Genomic DNA, 19,718 nt, shown 5'->3' with positions numbered 1-19,718 from the left:
GCGACATTATGATATCTAAGAAATTATGAGGAGGACACTAGTATAAAATGGTAAGTCTTGAAATGACTTAATACCATTACAACAGAGATCCCTAGTAGTGAAATTTGAATATGGAGAATTATGAGGATCCGCTAGTTAAAAAAGGCCTACCAAGAGATCAGTTGTGGTAAACCAATCATGAAACCTTTCACCTCTTGGGAGTAACCCTTCATCCCTAAAAAAAAATGTAGATCCGCTATCTTAACGATCTCCAGTGCCGACCCCGGGGATATTAAGGGAGGTAAATGTAGGTACATAGACGTTAGGTGCATGGTGGGTAAACCGAGGTCATCAGTTCCTAAGAATTGACCCTGGACATTACGCCAGAGATGTCATGAGCCCATCGTATGCGTTACGCCCTGGGGACCCTTCATCCCTATAAAAGAAACACCATTCCTTTGATTCAATACACTCAATTGTCAAGTTGTGAATTCTTCTTTTGAGTTCTCTTCTCTCTCCTCTCTCTCCACTCTTAAGAGTTTTAAGGCTTCGAAAGTTCGACCGGGCTCGAAATTTAGAGTGCCCCTATTTCGAGACGCAAGTCACTGTATCTTGGGAGACGATTGTTGATAAATCGTAAGCACTTGAACGGGATAATATCGTTTAAAGAAAAGAAGGCCTAACCTTCACCTCGAACTTAATACTTTTATCCGTGGGATAAGCTTACCCGAAGGGGATGTGTCAATATTCGAAGAGATAACTCGACGACCGACGAGATTAAGTTGGTAATGACGATACCAAGAAGGGTACGTCTATTATCAGAAAGGGTGTCTCAATAACTGAAAGGATGTGTCGAGCGTATAGATGGAACAAGGTCCATGTCGTCATATCGATCTCCATCGGTTCAAGTCATTGACTCATCATCAAGATGACTAACCGGGCCCAACTATTGGATCAACACCGTAGATCCATCTATATATAAAAAATTTCGACAATTGTTCGAAGTTTTTATATGGAAATAGATCTACTTGGCGTCGATCTAATTGTTGGGGCTGGTTAGTAATCTTGATGATGAGTCGATGACTCTAATCAGTGGAGCTTGGTATAGCGATGTTGACCTTGTGCCATTTAAACTCTCGACATACCCTTTCGGATATAAAGACACCCTTTTGGGTAATAGACTACCTTTCTCGGTATTGTCGTTACCAACTTAATCTCGTTGGTCGTCGAGTTATCCCTTCGGATATCGACACTTCCTTTGGGTAAAGTTACCCCTACAAATAAGAATATTAAGGTCGAGGTGAAGGCTAGACTTTCTTTCCTTAAAATATTAGCCCGCCCAAGTGTTTATAGTTTATTGGCAATCGTCTCCCAAGATACAACGATTTGCGTCTTGAAATAGGAGCACTTCAAATTTCAAGTTCTGACAAACTTTTGAATCCTTAAAACTCTTGAGGAGAGAGAGGATAACTTAAGAGGAGAATTTACAACTTGAGTTTTGAGTATTTTGATTGACATTCATGTATACCTCTTAATAGTTCCATATAGATTGACATTCATGTATACTCGAATTAACGTTTATGTAATTGCATCTATAAACTTAACTCGTGTGTTAGTCAAAACTTTTGTCGAATCATATCATATCAAACCTTCACTAAACATTAATTTCTCATTTATTCGAGAAATTAGTTTAAGATGGTCTACTCGTAAAATAACCGTCTTATCCCTATTTAATTTATTGGTTACCAAAATTAATTTTCTAACAATTCTTCACATAAATGGAAATTATGAATAAGTTTTAAGTCTCAAACAAGGGTTTCATTGGAAGACTCGTATAAGGAGGGGTAGCTTATGGTTTTGAACTTTCTGTAGTGGAATACGATCGGATTTACTTGGTTGTCCAATGAACTATGTCTTGAATTGTTCAACTGTTGGTGTAAACTAAGACAATCATATCCACACAATAGCCCTCTAGGCTTTTGCTGATTTACAATTGTGTCTGTTTTAGCCATGGACAAAGTTTGGGATTCATAAGTGTTTCATTGAAGCGACTTATTTTCACACTTATATAGGTGCTCTTCTATTAAGAGTATCCCGTAATACCCTATTATACCCTTTGCGGTATAATATAGGAATCATTAAGAACTTTGTTCATCGTTTACTCATTTTACAGGTTGTACCTTTTGTCTCCACGAATGAGTTGGAGTAATTACTCAGGTGTCTCGAATCTTGTAGCTTAGTTGTCCCTTTTGAACCATGATCTTGAGATTGAGTTACTACTATTCGATTTAAATGTTAAGTTTTAGACTCATTCCCCTAGTCATGCAATCTGATATCTTGGTAGGCCTTTTTTAACTAGCGAATTCGTATACTTCTATGTATTCAATGGAAATTTCACTAATAGAGTTCTACTGCTTTAATGGTATTTTACTGCTTTAATGGTATTAAGTCATTTCAAGATTTACCATGTTATACTAGTGTCTTTCTCATTATTTCTTAGATGCCATAATGTGTCATATATATTGGCACATATCGATGTATTTTATACAATTAATTCTTTAAGCTCTCAATTTGAGTATTTATATCTAATACCCCCACATTTATAGGCTCCATTGGAAGGTTCCTGACCTTTCAATGCCTTATTAAGATTTTTCATTCTTTCTCATTAGGGCTTATTTGTTTGTTGAGAGGATAATTTCATCCCATAATTTTAAGATAAATCCTAAACTTATCAATATAACCTTTATCATCTTTTCAATGTGTAAGCACCATTGTTGGATTGAGATGAATACGATATAATCGATTATTGAATGTTGTTCTTTCTCTAGAAACATTCCTTGAGTAATATCTTGCATTATCTCTTAGATGATCTTGCTTAGTTGATTTTTCCAACCACATTTTTAGTGTTTTTAAAACACTTCAAATGCTTCAATCTTATTTAAAAGCAAGTCTCCATAACTCCAATATTTTGATTTCACTAAGTTAAAACTGTGGTTGTCTAATCAGGAAGATGACTAAGATTGCACTTGTTCTCAAAAGTACTCAATCTAGAAAATATGCATCACTGATTGAACTACGATCGTCTGATTGAAGTGTTGATCAGGATTGCATTACTATTCAATTGACACTCGACTCAAGAAGTATACATTCCTTGGTCTTCTAATCTCATTGAGCCAAAACTGTGATCGTATGTTCGGAGTGTTGACTTGGATTGTATTTACTCTTCGAGAGATACTCGACTCAAGAAGTATACATCCTTGGTCATCCAATCTCGTTGAGCCAAAGCTGCGGTTGTCTGATTGGAGTGCTGACTAGGATTGTATTACTTTTTAAAAGACAATCGACCCAAGAAGTATACATCCATTGGTCTTCCAATCTCATCGAGCCAAAACTGTGGTCGTTTGATCGGAGTGTTGATCATGTGCTCTTCGAGAGACACTCGATTCAAGAAGTATACATCTATTGATCTTCCAATCTCCTTGAGTCAAAGCTGTGCTCACCTGATTGGATTGTTGATCGGGATTTTATTACTCTTCGATAAACACTCGATTTAAGAAATATGTATTCCTTGGTTTTTCAATCTCGTTAAGCCAAAGCCGTGGTCGTTTGATCGGAGTGTTATAGTGTATTACTTGAAAAAAATGTACGTTTTAAGATGACTATCAAAAGATGTCCTAGTGCATCTAAAAGTGAACTTTAAGCGATGGGAGAGTTATTGACAAGGAAGAATAAATTTTTCCTATGTGAGAATCATGCCTTAAAAGGATAGAGAACAAAATTATACCATGGGTATAATGTAACAATGATGATTAAGGCTTTGTGGTGATCATTTGACTAAAATCATAAAGTTGAGGATAATGAGTTTAAACCAGTGTTTTAAATCGCGTAGCGTTGGTTCATAGCGTTTTTGTCTTGTCATTGCGTAGCGTAAATAGCGTAGCGTATAGCGCAAGCTTTTCGTGCACGTCAATGTTTAAATTTTAAAAAATAAAATATACTTATATAAGTAAAATAAAAATAACATAACCTAAAATTAATCATAATAATTCATTACATGTCAAAATATCCCATACCAACAATTTAAAAAGTCTTATAATTAAAACAACATAACTTAAAAATAATCAGTATCATCCAACTCTATATCACTATCATCATCAATAGTGTCTATGGTTGGAAAATTTCCACTATCAAAAGTTGGAATTATTCCATAATTTTCAGCATCAAGATGATTATCTTCCACATCAACAAGACTCAACCTTGCTTGTTTGTCGTTGCTTCCACCTATTATATAAGAGATACAACATTTAAGAATCAATTATAGATGAAGTAGATATAAATAAATAATTTGCATATGCTTAGTGCTTACTTGAATTTTCAGCAACTCTTTTTTTTGAATTCGTAGGAGGAACTTCAACTATATCCTTAACATCTTCGACTCGCTTATCTGAGTCGAAAAGACTTTCAAAGGTAGCAGATGACACACTCACAATAGAATCACTTTCAAATAATTCATCATCTTCAAGCCATTTAATAGTTACGGGGAGAACTGGACCTTCTTTCTCAGTTATCCATTCATCATTTGAATTAATTTCATCAACTACAATGGGATCAATCTTGTCTCTCCTCCTAATACTTCTCTCCCTAAGCTTGAAGTTATATTTCACAAACACCAACGCATTCAACTTTGCATGTTCAAGCCTATTTCTCTTTTTTGTATGAATCTAATATTACAAAAAAGAAAACATATATATATATAAATAAACAATGATATGAAAATTATAAAACAATTAAAATTCAAGTAGAGTTAGAAACTTAGAATACTCACCGATTCAAAAGTGCTCCAATTTCTTTCACATCCCGAAGCACTACAAGTGAGACCAAGCACTCAAATTGCAAATGTAGTAAGCTCGGGTGTCTTACTTCCAAAACGTTCCCACCACGAGACTAATAAGTAATAACATTAAAAAAAATTACAAGAATGTATATAATTTTAAAATATGAATGCTAGTATAATTTTACAAGAACGGTTACAAGAAGAAAATTTTACCCGGAGTTCGCAATATTCTTGTTCGTTTTGCTATTGGAGTTCCAAATTCTCCTTCAGCTTTATTATATAAGTCCAATTGGATGTCTGCTTTAAGACGATCATCAGAAGACAACATCCTATCCATGCAAGTATACAATCCATCTCTAACTTCATCACAATAAGAAAATCTTTCTTCATAACACAATTGTGGATTCAAATAGTACCCGGCCGCGTGTAGAGGATGATGAAGTTGTGGAGTCCATCGTGAATCAATTTTTTTCCAAATGGGTTTGTATTTTCTGTCAACTCCCCCACAATTAAATTTTATTGTCTCTTTTGCCTTATCCATAAGTTCATAAATATATCCCATGGCCGATCTCTCCTCCGAATCAACTTCCCTTAACACACTTACAAGAGGAACAACACTCTTAACACAAAATGCAACATGTGGCCAAAAGTTGGGATCATTAATAACAATTCTCTTCACGACCTTCCCCTGAGTTGTTTGAGATAGTGGTGAACTAACCCAATCTTCGGAAGCAAACATTTGTTCAAGTGGCCTTTTAACCTTATACATACTCTGAAGAGTGAGAAATGAAGTAGCAAAGCGAGTAACAGCGGGACGGAGAATTTCTTTACCGTTTGTATACTTTCTCATCAAAGAAAGTATAGTCCCATGACCATAAAGGAACTTCACAACCATCTTAGCATGCTCAATTGTGTCAGAAAAAATCTTCAACTTTGCAATTTCCTCCAACATTAGATCAATGCAATGCGCCGCACAAGGTGTCCACCAAATTTTATGTCTAGTCTCCATAATTTTTTTCCCCGCCTTAATGCAATTCGAAGCATTATCCGTGACAATTTGAATTACATTTTCCTCTCCCACCTCATCAACAATATCGTTAAGATATTTAAAGATCAATTCCCCATTTTTAATAGAATCTGATGTATTAATAGATTTCAAAAAGAAAGTGCCGGCGGGACTATTTACTAAAAAATTGATCAAACTTCTATTCTTTCCATCCGTCCAACCATCGGACATAATAGTGCATCCATATTTTTTCCATGCCTTTTTATGCTCCTCATATATTAGGTTGATGCCATCAACCTCAGCTTTAAGTATCCAAGTTCTTAACTCATGCATTGAAGGAGGTTTGAACCCTCTTCCATATTCCGCAATGCCCTCAACCATAGGCAACCAATAAGGATCATTCACAACATTAAACGGAAGTGCGGCAGAGTAAATAAAACGACCAATTCTACGCTTCACATCAACCAACAAATCTTTTTTGTATGTCGAATTTAGGGTTGTTTGTCGAGGTTCGGAACTAACAAACCCATGAAGAGTACCTTTACCTTTTGATTCACCACTACCAGAACATCCAATTGAATTTCCCCCTACACTTCCAACTTTTGATGATTGCGTACTCATACTTTGGGGACCTTCACCGATCTCTCGTAACAATTCAGTTTGTTTACTTTTAGATGCTCTAATTTTGTCAAGTGATTCTCTAATTTCTTTCTTAATATCATCCGGAACACTAACACAAGGTGCAACCCCTTTATGAGTTTGAGCTAAATGTTTCTTCAAGCGAGTAATCCCTCCATTCGATATATGATGACAAAATTTGTACCGAACAGCTATTTCCCCTTCATTTTGATAACAATACTTCCAACCAATATCTTTTTTATCTTTTTTTGATAAATTCGTAGACATTGCAAATTCTAACTAGACAATCAAAATCCTAGAAAAACAAAAGAAAAAAATCAGAATAAATAATTAATTAATTAGAAACAAATCAGCAAAAAAAAAAAAATCAATCCAGGGCATCTGGATCGATCATTGCATCGATCCAAGGAATTGGATCGATCTAGCGATCGATCCAGGGTCGAACAGAAAGGATCTGGATCGATCCAGCGACCGATCCAGATCCTTTCTGTTCGAACAGAAAGGATCTGGATCGATCGCTGGATCGATCCAGACCCTGGATCAGTCGCTAGATCGATCCAGATCCTTCCAGGATCGAACAGAAAGGATCTGGATCGATCCAACGATCGATCCAGGGTCTGGATCGATCCAGCGACCGATCCAGATGCTCGACTTCTGGAAATCGCGAAATCGTTTTTGCTCCTTCGAGAAAAAAACGAGAAGGAAAACCTAAACGAAGAAAACGAAAGGAAGGAGAAAAGCTTACCTCCAATCGCTGTCCCTCGCCACCACTCAAAGGTCACCGCTCGCCGCTCGTTGCTCGCCGATCGCCGCCTGTCGCCTCTGCAGTCTGCCCTACCTTCGCCTCTGCCACAGTCACGATTCGACTCACCTTTGCCCTAGCTATTGGTAAGCAATTTGTAATTTTAGCGCCCGCTATGGGGCGCTAGGGCATGATAACGCACGCTATGTGCGCTATCGACGCTTTTGTCCCGAATAGTGTGGGCTATTCGGGACAATCGCGATTCAGCGAACGCTCTGCAGCGTTCGTTGGTCGTAGCGCGCGATAGCGCGCTATGTGGCGCGCTATTCGCCGCTATTGAATACACTGGTTTAAACTATCTAAAAAGAGGGCTAATGAAAGTCTTCAAATAGAAGATCAAGTCCACTTGGCAAAAAGCTAGATTTGAGTTTAACTCAATGAGATCTAAATGGAGGTCAAAATAGATGAGTTTGAAGGATTGCATCACGTGTTGCAATTGACTAAGAAATTGAGTCATGTGTCTCTTTAAGATTAAATGCAATCATGGGCATTACTCTAATTAGATGACTATAGCTATGACTTGATGAGATTGGAAGACCATCCCTCGAAGAGTAAATATAATCCTGATCAGCATTCCAATCAAACGACCATAGTTTTGACTCGATAAGATTGGAAGACCAAGGGACATATACTTCTTGAATTGAGTCTCTTACAGAATAATTGCAATCTTGGTCAGCATTGCTCTAACTCGGTGAAATTGGAAGACCAAGTGATGCATGTTTTCTAAATTGAACGCTTTTTTAGAACAAGTGCAATCGTAGTAAATCATCCTGATTAGAAAACCATAGTTTTAACTTGGTGAAATCAGAAGATTGGAGTTATGGATACTTGCTTTTAAGTAAGATTGAAATCCTTTAAATGGTTTAAAAGCACTAAAAATGTAGTTGAAAAATATCAACTAAGCAAGATTATTTATGGTGATTGAGGGAGAGAATGCAGGATATTGTTTAAGGAATGTTTCTCGAGAAAAAACAACATTCAATAATCAATTATATCCCATTCACCTCAATTCAACAATGTTATGGCTAAACATTGAGAAGATGATATAGGGTATGTTGATAAGTTTTGGGTTTATCCTAAAATTATGGGGGAAGTTGTCCTCTCAACAAACTACAAGTCTTAATGAGATAAAAATGAAAAATCTTTATAAGTCATTGAAAGGTAGAAACCTTCCAAATGTGGGGATATTTGGGTAAGGTATAAATACCTAAATTGATGGCCCAAAGAATTAATTGTATAAAATGCATTGATATGTGACAATATATATGATACATTAAACCTTCCAATGGAGTCTATAAATGTGGGGGTATTTGGGTAAAGTACAAATATCCAAATTGAGAGCCTAAAGAATTAATTACATAAAATACATCGATATGTGTCAATATATATGATACATTATGATATATAAGAAAATTATGAAAAGAGCACTAGTGTAAAATGGTTAGTCTTGAAATGACTTAATACCATTAAAGTAGTAGATCTCTAGTGGTGAAGTTTTCATTGAATATGAAGAATTGTGCGGATCTAGTTAAGAAAACGCCTATTGAGAGATCAATTATTCTGCATGTTTAGGGGAATAAGTCTAAAATTCAATATTTAAATCGAGTAGTGGTAACCTAACCATGTTGATCGGAGATTTCAAGATCATGGTTTAAAAGGGACAACTAAGCTACAAAATTCGAGGCACCTAGGAGTAATTACTTCAACTCATTTTTTAAGACAAAAGGTGCAACTTGTAAAATAAGTAAAAGATGAATAAAATTTTTTATTGATTCCTATATTTCATATAAGTGTGAAGACGAGCTATTTCAATGAAACAGTTATGAATTCCAAGCTTTATCCATGGCCAAAACAGATAAGATAGAGAACCGGTAAAAGCTATTGTGTGGATATGATTGTCTTGGTTTGCACCAACGATTAAACAATTCAAGATATAGTTCATTGGACAGTCAAGTAAATCCGATCGTATTCCACTCCAGAAGGTTCAAAGCCACAACTACTTTTCCTGATGCGATAGTCTTTCGATGAAACTCTTGTTTGGACTTGAAATTTATCCATAATTTTCATTTATGGAAGGGATTGTTGAAAGATTGATTTTGATGACCAATAAATTAATAGGGATAAGATGGTTATTTCGTGAGTAGACCCTCGTAAATCAATTTCTCAAGTCAATGAGAAATTAATGTCTAGTGAAGGGTTGGTCCGATATGATCGGACGAAAGTTTGACTCGCATACAAGTTAGATTCATGGATGAGATTACATGAACGGTAACACATATACAGAACTATTGAGATGTGCGAATTTTAATTAATTTCATTGATTGATTAATTGATTGGTTAAAAGATTAATCATAATTATGATTTTAATTAATTGATTTAATTAATATTTACAATAGATTAAGTAGTAATTAATCAAATTAATCAATTGAATTCATGAATGATAATTGAAAATGTTTAAGTGAAAAGATACATCCATGTCTTTTTACCTTTTGGAAGAAATCTTTCACCTATTGGGAGTAACCCTTTATCCCTATAATAGGAACCCCATTCCATTGATTCAAATCATTCAATTCTCAAGTTTTGAATTCTCCTTTTGAGTTCTCTTCTCTCTCCTCTTACGAGTTTCAAGGCTTCAATTGTTCGACAAAGTTTGAAATTTGGAGTGCTCCAATTTCGAGATGCAAGTCGTATCTTGGGAGACAAATACTGATATATCAGAAGCACCTTAGCGGAGCAATATCGTCTTCGTCTTGACCTTAATACTCTTATCTATAGGATAAACTTACCCGAAGGGGTGTGTCGATAACTGAAGGGATAATTCAGACAACCAATAAGATTAAATTGGTAACGACGATATCAAGAAGGGTATGTTTATTACCCGAAGAGGTACCTCGATAACTGAAAGGGTGTGTCGAGAGTATAAACGGGACAAAGGCCCACGTCGCCATATCGAGCTCCACCGATTCGAGTCATTCACTCATTGTCGAGATGACTAACTGAAACAACCCATATTCCTTAGCCAGACACCAAAATATGTAACACCATAATTACCTAAAAAAAATAACTTGCATCACAATTGAACCACAATCCTGGGCATATACTATTCTAATGACACTTTTATGAATTCTTGCTAAAGTAATCAGACAAATAGTTTCTAACTCAAATCCACATTACAATTCAAAAGTCTAAATAGAATAAGCACTAAGGACCCCTGGACAGTGTGTCGTGCATTTCACGTCATCTCCTCAACTACTTCACCTCCACGTTCCCTATCATATCCTCGGTGCCATCTTTTCCACCTGTATCATTTACATTGTGAGTCTATGAACCCAACAAGTAGATTCCATCAGTAGGTACTTAATAGGAATGACAACACGAGAGCACAACAAAAAGAAACAAAACTAGGGAATATGGAGCTAGGTCTTATCCCTATTTCAAGGTAATATTATTCATAACTTAAAAAGAATTAAATACTAACCACTTTGGGCATGGTTTTACATTCACAATAAAGGAAACTTCAATATAGCATGAAAAGATAAACATGATGCCATATTGGTAACTTCTATTAAAGCACATTCATTTGGTCTTTGTTTATGATCGGTTGGGAGGCACCTCCTAGGAGAGCATAAATCATCTTCCTGTAGCCATTATACATTTCTTTATCATTCATATTTAGAAGGGCCTTCCTTGAAGTTCATCCGAGGACACCCATCTCGTATTGTTACCACTCATGTCCATATTCATCTAGCTAACCATTTGGAGAAAACACGATTTGAAATGTATCTAAACATGCATAGTTCATATACTGACATTCATACAGCGATCTTTTTGGAATTACAAGCAATGCATATTCAATCTAAGTATCTTAAGAAAATAATGGAGGAGCAATTTACTTTAGCAACACATGCTCGGATTCTATCAAAAACCGCCCTAAATCTACGACAAAAGAAAAAGGTAAAGCATAGTTTCATGAACCCAACCCCCATTTCCAAATCAGTTCAGAAAGAAATAGAAATCTTACATCAACTCAGGGGTCATACACACTATGAACCGAATCACCCCTTTTTCCTTTGTCCAAATTCTGAAATCATCACCAAGAGATAAAGCACGAAATAGAACAAGAATACTCCATTGTATCTGATCTGAGAGTTCAACACCGTCATAAAGAGCAAGAACTTAACACAACAATAACACTTTCACCCAAAATCTGGTCCAAGAACCGAAACCATCTCTAGAACAAAACCGAATGCAGAACACCCCACCTAAAACTGTTTCAAGAACAATACCGAACTTTCACAGGAACATGAACAATGTTGAAACCATCTACAACCTCCTGAATCTGTCCACTGCATCACAACTAGCTTGAGAAACCAGGAATTTCTTCAAATCCGAACCCCTCTGTCCAACACCAATCAGCAAACAGAAACCTATGGAAGACAACGCCAGAAAACATAATCAATTAGCCAACGCCCAAATCCATTCCGATGAATCAAAACCAAGCAAGGAGCAAAGAAATTCACCGAAAACCAAACGACATTTCTAAAACTGAAGCAGAAATTGAACGAACCTTGCGCAGAAGCAGAGATGACAGCCGACACTTGCTTCTTGCCTATCAAAAACACCCACCCCTAATTACAAGGGAAGCTACTTGCCTTGCCGTCGAGAGTCCTCACGCTTGGAGGAGGTGCGCCGCCTTCGAGTTCTCCCCAACAAACATCGTCTACCGTCGGCTCTTGCCCCTGCAGATACCACCCTCTCCTTTCCCCACTTCCTCTCCCTTTAGGGCACTAACCCCTTTTTCCTTTATTTGGGCCTCAAGTATCACTAATAAATCCAGACACCAATCTGGCCCATAATTTAAATTAGAACCCCTCTAGTATTTTTTTTCCTAGAAAATCTTTGCTTAGCCTTGAATAAAACTCGCATGAACCATTGTTTCTTTTTTTTTTACCTTTCGTCATTGATTCATCATTGCCTTAGAAAACAATGACTTAGCTTTTATAATTTAAATTTCCTAACTTAAACATTTACAGCATGCAAGCCCTTACAACTCTCCTCTCCTTAAAAGAATTTTGTCCTCGAAATTTTGGACTTACCCTTAGTCTCCCATGTAGCCTTCTCCGTCAGCTGATTTCCTCATAAGACCTTTACCATTTTGATTGCTCTGTTCCTTAATTTTCGGATTTGTCTGTTTAGGATTTGAATCGCCGTTTCCTAATATGATAGATTTGGCGTCTACTGAACCGGTTCATGGCAAATCACATGAGCAGGGTTAGGGATATACTTCCTAAGCATGGAAATGTGGAACACATTGTGAACTCTCGATAGATTAAGTGGTAGGGCAACTCAGTATGCTCGAGTTCCAATCCGGTATAGAATCTCAAATGGACCGATGTACTTGGGGCTGGGTTTTTCCTTTTTCTCGAATCTCATCACTCCTTTCATTGGTGGCACCTTAAGGAAAACATAATCTCCCACTTCAAACTCCAATATTCTTCGCCGTCGATCAACATAACTCTTTTGGCAACTTTGCCCCGTCTGCATTCTGTCTCAAATCTTAGTCACTGGACCCAGAACTGCTCTCTCACCTATCTCATCCTAATGTAACGAAGTTCTGCATCTCCTCCTGTACAATGATTCATACGGAGCTATACCTATTGTAGCTTGATAGCTGTTGTTGTAAGTAAACTCCACTAGGAGCAATTTGACTCCCAACATCCCTAAAAGTCAGGTCACACAAGCTTGGAGCATATCCTTAAGGATTTGATTGACTCGTTCGGATTGACCATTTGTCTGGGGGTGGAACGCAGTACTAAAAGCAAGCTTCGTACCTAAACCGCGGTGTAAACTTTCTTAGAGTCTAGAGGTAAATTTTAGATCTCAATCGGACACGATTTGGGTTGGAATTCCATGTAGTCGAATAATCTCTTGTATATAAATTTTTGCATAGTGTATCATAGTGAAGGTTGCGTTTATCGGCAGAAAGTGTGCCTATTTTGTCAGTCTATCCACAATAACTCATATGACATTTGATCCCCTTGGTGAAGTTGGTAATCCCATCACAAAATCCATAACGATATCTTCCTACTTCCAGGTAGGAATTAGAAGCGGTTTTAGTAGTTTAGTTGACCTCTGATGTTCGACCTTCATCTACTAACAAGGCACTCATGAACTAATTTGACTATGCCCTTCTTTATGCTCGACCACCAATACAATAGCTGCATATCTCTGTACATTTCTTATTTTTAGGGTGAACGGAGTACGGAGTGGTATGTGCCTCAATCATAATGTCTTCTCTGAGCGAACCCGCCTTAGGCATCCATGTATGACCCTTGTATCACACAATTCCATCAACAGTCGTGTAGGTAGCACTACCTTTAGCTTCATCTATGTGTTTCTATTCTATCAGTTGCTAATCTGATGCTTGTCCCATCCAGATTTGGTCAAGTAGGTTCGATGTAACTGCCAATGTTGACAAACCAATCTGCTCATTTGGTCTTAACACTTCCAGACTCATCCGTTGAAATTTTGATTCAATTGTTGCTGGGTTGTCAACTACGACAACGTCGCAGACTTGCGACTCAGAGCGTCTGCCACTACATTAGTCTTACCTGAATGGTAGGTAATGTCACAGTCATAGTCCTTTACCAACTCTAGCCATCTACTTTGCTTCATATTCAATTCCTTTTATGTGAAGAAATATTTTAAGTTTTTGTGGTCAGTGAAGATCTTGCAACGTTCGCCATAAAGGTAATACCTGTAAATTTTTAAAGCAAAGACAACTGTCGCTAGTTCTAGATCATGTGTGGGATAGTTTTGCTCATGTACGATAGCATAGGCAATTGCCTTATCATTCTGCCGGAGCATTGGTCAGCCCAAATGACATAACTAGAAACTCGTAGTGGCCATAACGAGTTCTAAATGCGGTTTTAGGGACGCCCTCATCTTTCACCTTCAACTGATGGAAACCTATTCGTATGTCAATTTTTGAGAATACCGCTGCTCCTTGGTCGAACAAATCATCAATCTTGGGCAGAGAGTACTTATTCTTAACTATGACCCGATTTAGCTCTTAGTAGTCGATGCACCAACACATTGTCCCATCTTTTTGTGGACAAACAGCACCGGTGCTCCCCACGGGGACACACTCGGTCGGATAGAACCCTTATTAAGTAGCTCCTGTAGCTACCCTTTCAATTCCTTCATCTCTGTAGGTGCCAATATATACGGTGCTTTAGACATTGAACTCCCGATATTAGCTCAATCCCAAATTCCACTTCCCTGACTGGAGGCAATCTCGAAATGTCATCTAGAAATACCTTTGGAAAATCCCAAGCCACTTCTACTTTGCTCAGACTCAGTCTACGTGACTTCGAGTCAACTGAGATGTTGGCGAGGAAGCCCTCACACCCTTTACTCATCATACGTTAGACTTTACACGCTGTAATGATACATGGTAAATTCGGTTTTGAGGTAGCCTTGAAAACAATGGACTCATTACTTGGTAATTTCAACTTAACATTCTGTCGTTTGAAATCGATGATAGCCTTATATTGAGTCAACCAGTCCATCGCTAAGATCACATCAAATTCTATCATACTTAAGGACAATAAATTTTGCATACACAGTATGGTTTTGCATTAGCTTTTTACAGTTCTTTACCATACTATTGCTGTGTAGTTCCTCCCCTGAGAGTAAGGAAATACTATATCTCCTAATCATTCTATCAGGTATAATACCTAGCTTTGCTCTCTCTCTTAGTAGTTGTTGAATTTGTTCCCATGAATTCGACTCTGTTCTTGCAAGAGCGCAGTAAGTTCAACCAAGAACTGGTTGTTCTAACCCCCAACCTTGCCATTGTTTCTTCTAGCCGCTATACCCTATATATCCAAAATATTTATATCATTGCCTCACGTATATTCATAAACATAATTAAATTCATGTTTATAATTTGGGTAGATAAATCTTACAGACTTGAAGGTGGAAGTATCCGAGTCTTTGATGAGATTGCATGCACACACTGTCCCTTGGGAACGACCGTTCTAATACCAACTGAAATAGCCCATTTTCTTACCCAGGACATCAAAATATGTAACACCACAATTACCTCAAAAAAAAAAAAAACTTGCATCACAATTAAACCACAATCCGGCATATACCGTTCTAATGACAGTTATGAACTCTTGCTAAATTAATCAAACAAATAGTTTCCAACTTAAATCCACATGACAATTCATTAGTCTGAATAGTATAACAAGTACTAAGGATCCCCGAACAGTGTGTCGTACATTTCACCTCATCTCCTTAGCTACTCCACCTCTATGTTCCCTATCATATCCTCGATGGAAAGAGTGTCGTACATTTCACCTCATCTCCTTAGCTACTCCACCTCTATATTCCCTATCATATCCTCGATGCCATCTTTCCCACCCATATCATTTACATTGTGAGGCCACAGACCCAGCAAGTAGATTCCACTAAAGGAAACTTCAATATAGCATAAAAAGATAAACATGATGTAATAGTGGTAATCTCTATTAGAGCACATTCATTTGGTCATTGTTCATGATTGGTTGGGAGGCACCTCCTAGGAGAGCATAAATCATCTATCTGTAGCCATTCTACATTTCTTTATCATTCATATTTAGAAGGACCCTCCCTTGAGCTCATCCCATGACACCCATCCCGTACTGTTACCACTCATGCCCATATTCATCTCGCTAACCATTTGGAGAAAATATGATTTGAAACATATCTAAACACATACATAATTATGCATAGTTCATATACACATTCATACAGTGATCCATTTGGAATTGCAAGCAATGCATATTCAATCTAAGTATCTTAAGAAAATAATGGAGGAGCAATTTACTTAAGCAACACATGTTCGGATTCTATCAAAACTGCCCCAAATCTACGACAAAAGAAAAAGGTAAAGCACAATATCATGAGCCCAACCCCCATTTCCAAATCAGTTCAGAAAGAAACAGAAATCCTACATCCACTCAAGGGTCACACACACTACGAACTGAATCACCCCTTTTTCCTTTGTCCAAATTCTGAAATCATCACCAAGAGATAAAGCACGAAATAGAACAAGTATACTCCATCATACTGATCCGAGAGTTTAGCACTGTCACAAAGAGCAAGAACTTAACACAAAACAATAACACTTCCACCCAAAATCTAGTCTAAGAACTGAAACCATCACCAGAGCAAAACCGAATGCAGAACACCCCACCAAAACTGTTTCAAGAACAATACCGAACTTTCACAGGAACATGAACAATGTGGAAACCATTTACAACCTCCTGAATCTGTCCACTATCACAACTAGCTTGAGAAACCAGGAATTTCATCAAATCCGAACCCCTCTGTCCAACACCAATAACCCCTCTGTTCAACACCAATTAGCAAACAGAATTCCTCCATAAGACAATGCGAGAAAACATAATCAATTAGCCAATGCCCAAATCCAATCCGATGAATCAAAACCAAGCAAAGGAGCAAAGAAATCCACCGAAAACCAAACGACATTTCCAAAACTGAAGCAGAGATGGTAGCCGACATTTGCTGCTAGCCTACCAAAACCACTCACCCCTAACTATAAGGGAAGCTACTTGCCTTACCTTCGGGAGTTCTCACACCTAGGGGAGTTGCGTCGCCGTCGAGCTCTCCCCAGCAAAAATCGGCCACCATCGGCTCTTGCCCCAACACACACACACACACACACACACACACACACATCCTCTCCCCCTAGGGCACTAAACTCTTCTTTCTTTATTTGGGCCCCAAGCATCACTAATAAACCCATACCCCAATCTGGCTCATAATTTAAATTAGAACCCCTCTAGTATTTTTTTTTTCCCTAGAAAATCTTTGCTTAGCCTTGACTAAAACTCGCATGAACCATTGTTTTTCTCTCCCCGTTTTCCTTTCATCACTGATTCACCCTTGCCTTAGAAAACAACGATTTAGCTTTTAATAATTTAAATTTTCTAACTTAAACGTTCACAACACACGATCCCCTACACTAACTGTCTCAACTGATGGATCAACAACACTGCAGATCCATTTCCATATAAAAATTTCTATCAATCCATTTCCAAAAAACAATTAAGGATATAATTAATTTTCCTGTATACTTAAAGGTTTCATTAAAATTATGAAATAAATCAATTAACAAATTAGGAAAAAGACTTAATTATTTTTACCTGTACCAACACTTTCTAAGCTCCTAAATAGAACAATTGCCAAGTTGGAAATTTTCATTTAGGATTTATGAAATAAATCAATTTACAAATAAGGAAAAAAAAATCCAAAGTAACTTGAACCTTTAAATTTTTTTATACTGTCTAAATACAACATTTACCTACTTGGAACTTCCATTAACATTTGTTAAAGTGGAGAACCTACTAATGTAACATAAATTTTAAAACTTTTAGAAAATAATTTCTTGGTTTTGCATTATGGAATCTAGAATTAACAAATTCAATATTCATGCAATAATGGTTTTTTTTAATACGTAATATTGCACTCTTTGTCCAAAGCAATCTGACAAATATATCTTTTCTTTAGCATATTGGCTTTGCTCTATATTATATGCTATGAGAGTTGTATATGGTTTCACCATGCAACTAATACTTCAGGTATGGCCCTGTTTGGATTTCTACTACATTGGTCTTCATTCTTGCTGCCCTGGGAAACTATGCCAGTTATCTAATTCATAAAAAAAGTGAACAAGATGCTGATTGGGAATTTGATGTCAATTATATAAACTGGGCTGCATGTGTGATATATGGGTATGCAGTTGTTGTGCCAGTTGCATTCTACTTCTTGCTTCAGTACTTTGGAGTTACTGCAAGCCTAGTGCGTCTCTGGTGTTTGTGGGGCTACTCTTTGTTCATCTTTATACCCACTTCAGTAAGATATTCTTTCTTTTCTCCATATCCATACAATTGAATTTATCTTTCATTGTTCATACTGTATATTGCTTTGGTTTGACATGAAACAGCCAAGCCCTGGTATTAAGGTTAGACTTCTTATTAATCATCTTATTGAAGCAAGTAAAGATGATGTCGTTTCTTTTTTTTCATTTACTATACTGTCGTGTATCAAAATTTGTGAAAATCCATGTTAAAACAACATATCTCTCTCTTTCTTCGCATGGACTATAGAGCTTCTTTTCATGGTGTTAATTCAAGTGTCATACTTGGCTGATATTTTCTCAACCATTATCTTCTTTAATGCTTTTGTTTATTGATTGCTATCCTCTCTTTATCTTATGAGAATGTATGATGAATGTGTGACTGCAACTAACGAAGAAAGAATCTTGGTCTTTTATCAACCACTAATTTATTGTTTCCATTTTGTGGATTTTTTCATCTAGCAATCTATTGCATCTCTAGCACCAACCAACATATACTTTTTACATCGACTGCGACAAAGCCACTTCAGTTTGCTAAACCATTCTCCACCTGATAATTTCTTGTCATTGGAAATCTTTGCTAAAGTAGGAAAATTAGGATATGATTGTGTAAATGTAAAATAATAATGTTCTGATATCGTTTGATTGATAGAAGACCTACAAAGGCCTGCTAATATACTGTTTTACATGCTCAGAGTAATGACAATAGCTACGCACTTAGAATCTGATTGAATGTACACTAATGTTTTCTTGGGCAAAGCATGTCTTTAACAACTGACATTTGTTTGAAGTGCAATTTTGGTGGATCTCAATGCATGACATAACTATACTGTTATTCTTTTGCAATTTTTGATGGTTTTCCTTTTCAAAGCTCTAGTATAAGTGATACGAGTTTCTTTTGAACTATCCACTAGTTGTTCTTGCTTGTTCCTTGGGAGATCTTTAGATGGATCATTATTATTCTCGCTGGTTCTGCATCGTCTTGGTTCATCTATCTGAACCTGAAGATTTCTACCGAGGGGAGTAATATGATGCTTCTTGTTGTCAGCGCCGTGGCGTTGCAATTTGCTTTAGCACTTTTCATCAAAATTTTCTTCTTTGCATAGAAAACTTGCCTTGAGGTTCTTTTTCAGAGCGTTTATAGTTAAATACTTGAATTCTGGGTAATGGACGCATGGACTGTATTTTCAATTGTATAATCATCTGGTGATTTGCATGCTGCTAATTATTCTTGATGACTTGTTCAAATTCCAGAATTTTTGAACGTACAATCTCTTGATATTTGTAGTATGCTTGGCTGAAATTATTCTTTGGACTCATTCTCACTTGGTGAGTGTGTCCGGTTAATAAAATATGCTATAATCCCGGGCTTATCTTTACAAAATAGATTTTTTTTTGTTTTTTTTTAAACTTATGGAATGGAGTTGGCAACACTAATAATTTAAATCTGCGGTATAAACTCACCAAACTGCAGTCTAGTTTAGTTTCTATTAGTATTCTAATAATATCTGCATAATATTAACGTATT

General features: G+C 36.9%; 2 protein-coding genes across 2 annotated transcripts in view; one reads left to right on the top strand and one right to left on the bottom strand.

Moving 5' to 3' along the window:
* Positions 1–19,425, top strand: part of LOC122026303 (protein YIPF1 homolog) — a 48,779-nt gene extending 29,354 nt beyond the window's left edge. Inside the window, exons 5-6 of the mRNA XM_042584975.1 lie at positions 17,913–18,186; positions 19,105–19,425. Of these exons, the coding sequence (XP_042440909.1) occupies positions 17,913–18,186; positions 19,105–19,296 (466 nt within the window). The 3' untranslated portion in view covers positions 19,297–19,425. The remainder of the gene's footprint in view (positions 1–17,912; positions 18,187–19,104) is intronic.
* Positions 4,541–6,881, bottom strand: LOC122026294. Its single transcript, XM_042584965.1, has 2 exons — positions 4,805–6,881; positions 4,541–4,700 (listed from the first exon to the last, which is right to left on the bottom strand). Exon 1 carries the CDS (start codon positions 6,723–6,725, stop codon positions 5,007–5,009), a length of 1,719 nt encoding a protein of 572 aa, XP_042440899.1. The 5' UTR covers positions 6,726–6,881; the 3' UTR covers positions 4,541–4,700; positions 4,805–5,006.
* Positions 19,426–19,718: the final 293 nt, after the last annotated feature.

Source organism: Zingiber officinale, chromosome 1A (genome assembly GCF_018446385.1).
Source record: "Zingiber officinale cultivar Zhangliang chromosome 1A, Zo_v1.1, whole genome shotgun sequence".
NCBI lineage: Eukaryota > Viridiplantae > Streptophyta > Magnoliopsida > Zingiberales > Zingiberaceae > Zingiber > Zingiber officinale.
This window is presented reverse-complemented; position numbering and strand designations above follow the sequence as displayed.

Bases quoted from the DNA above. Each gene is read 5' to 3' on its own strand.
- LOC122026294 (XM_042584965.1), bottom strand. From the start codon at position 6,725: ATGTCTACGAATTTATCAAAAAAAGATAAAAAAGATATTGGTTGGAAG.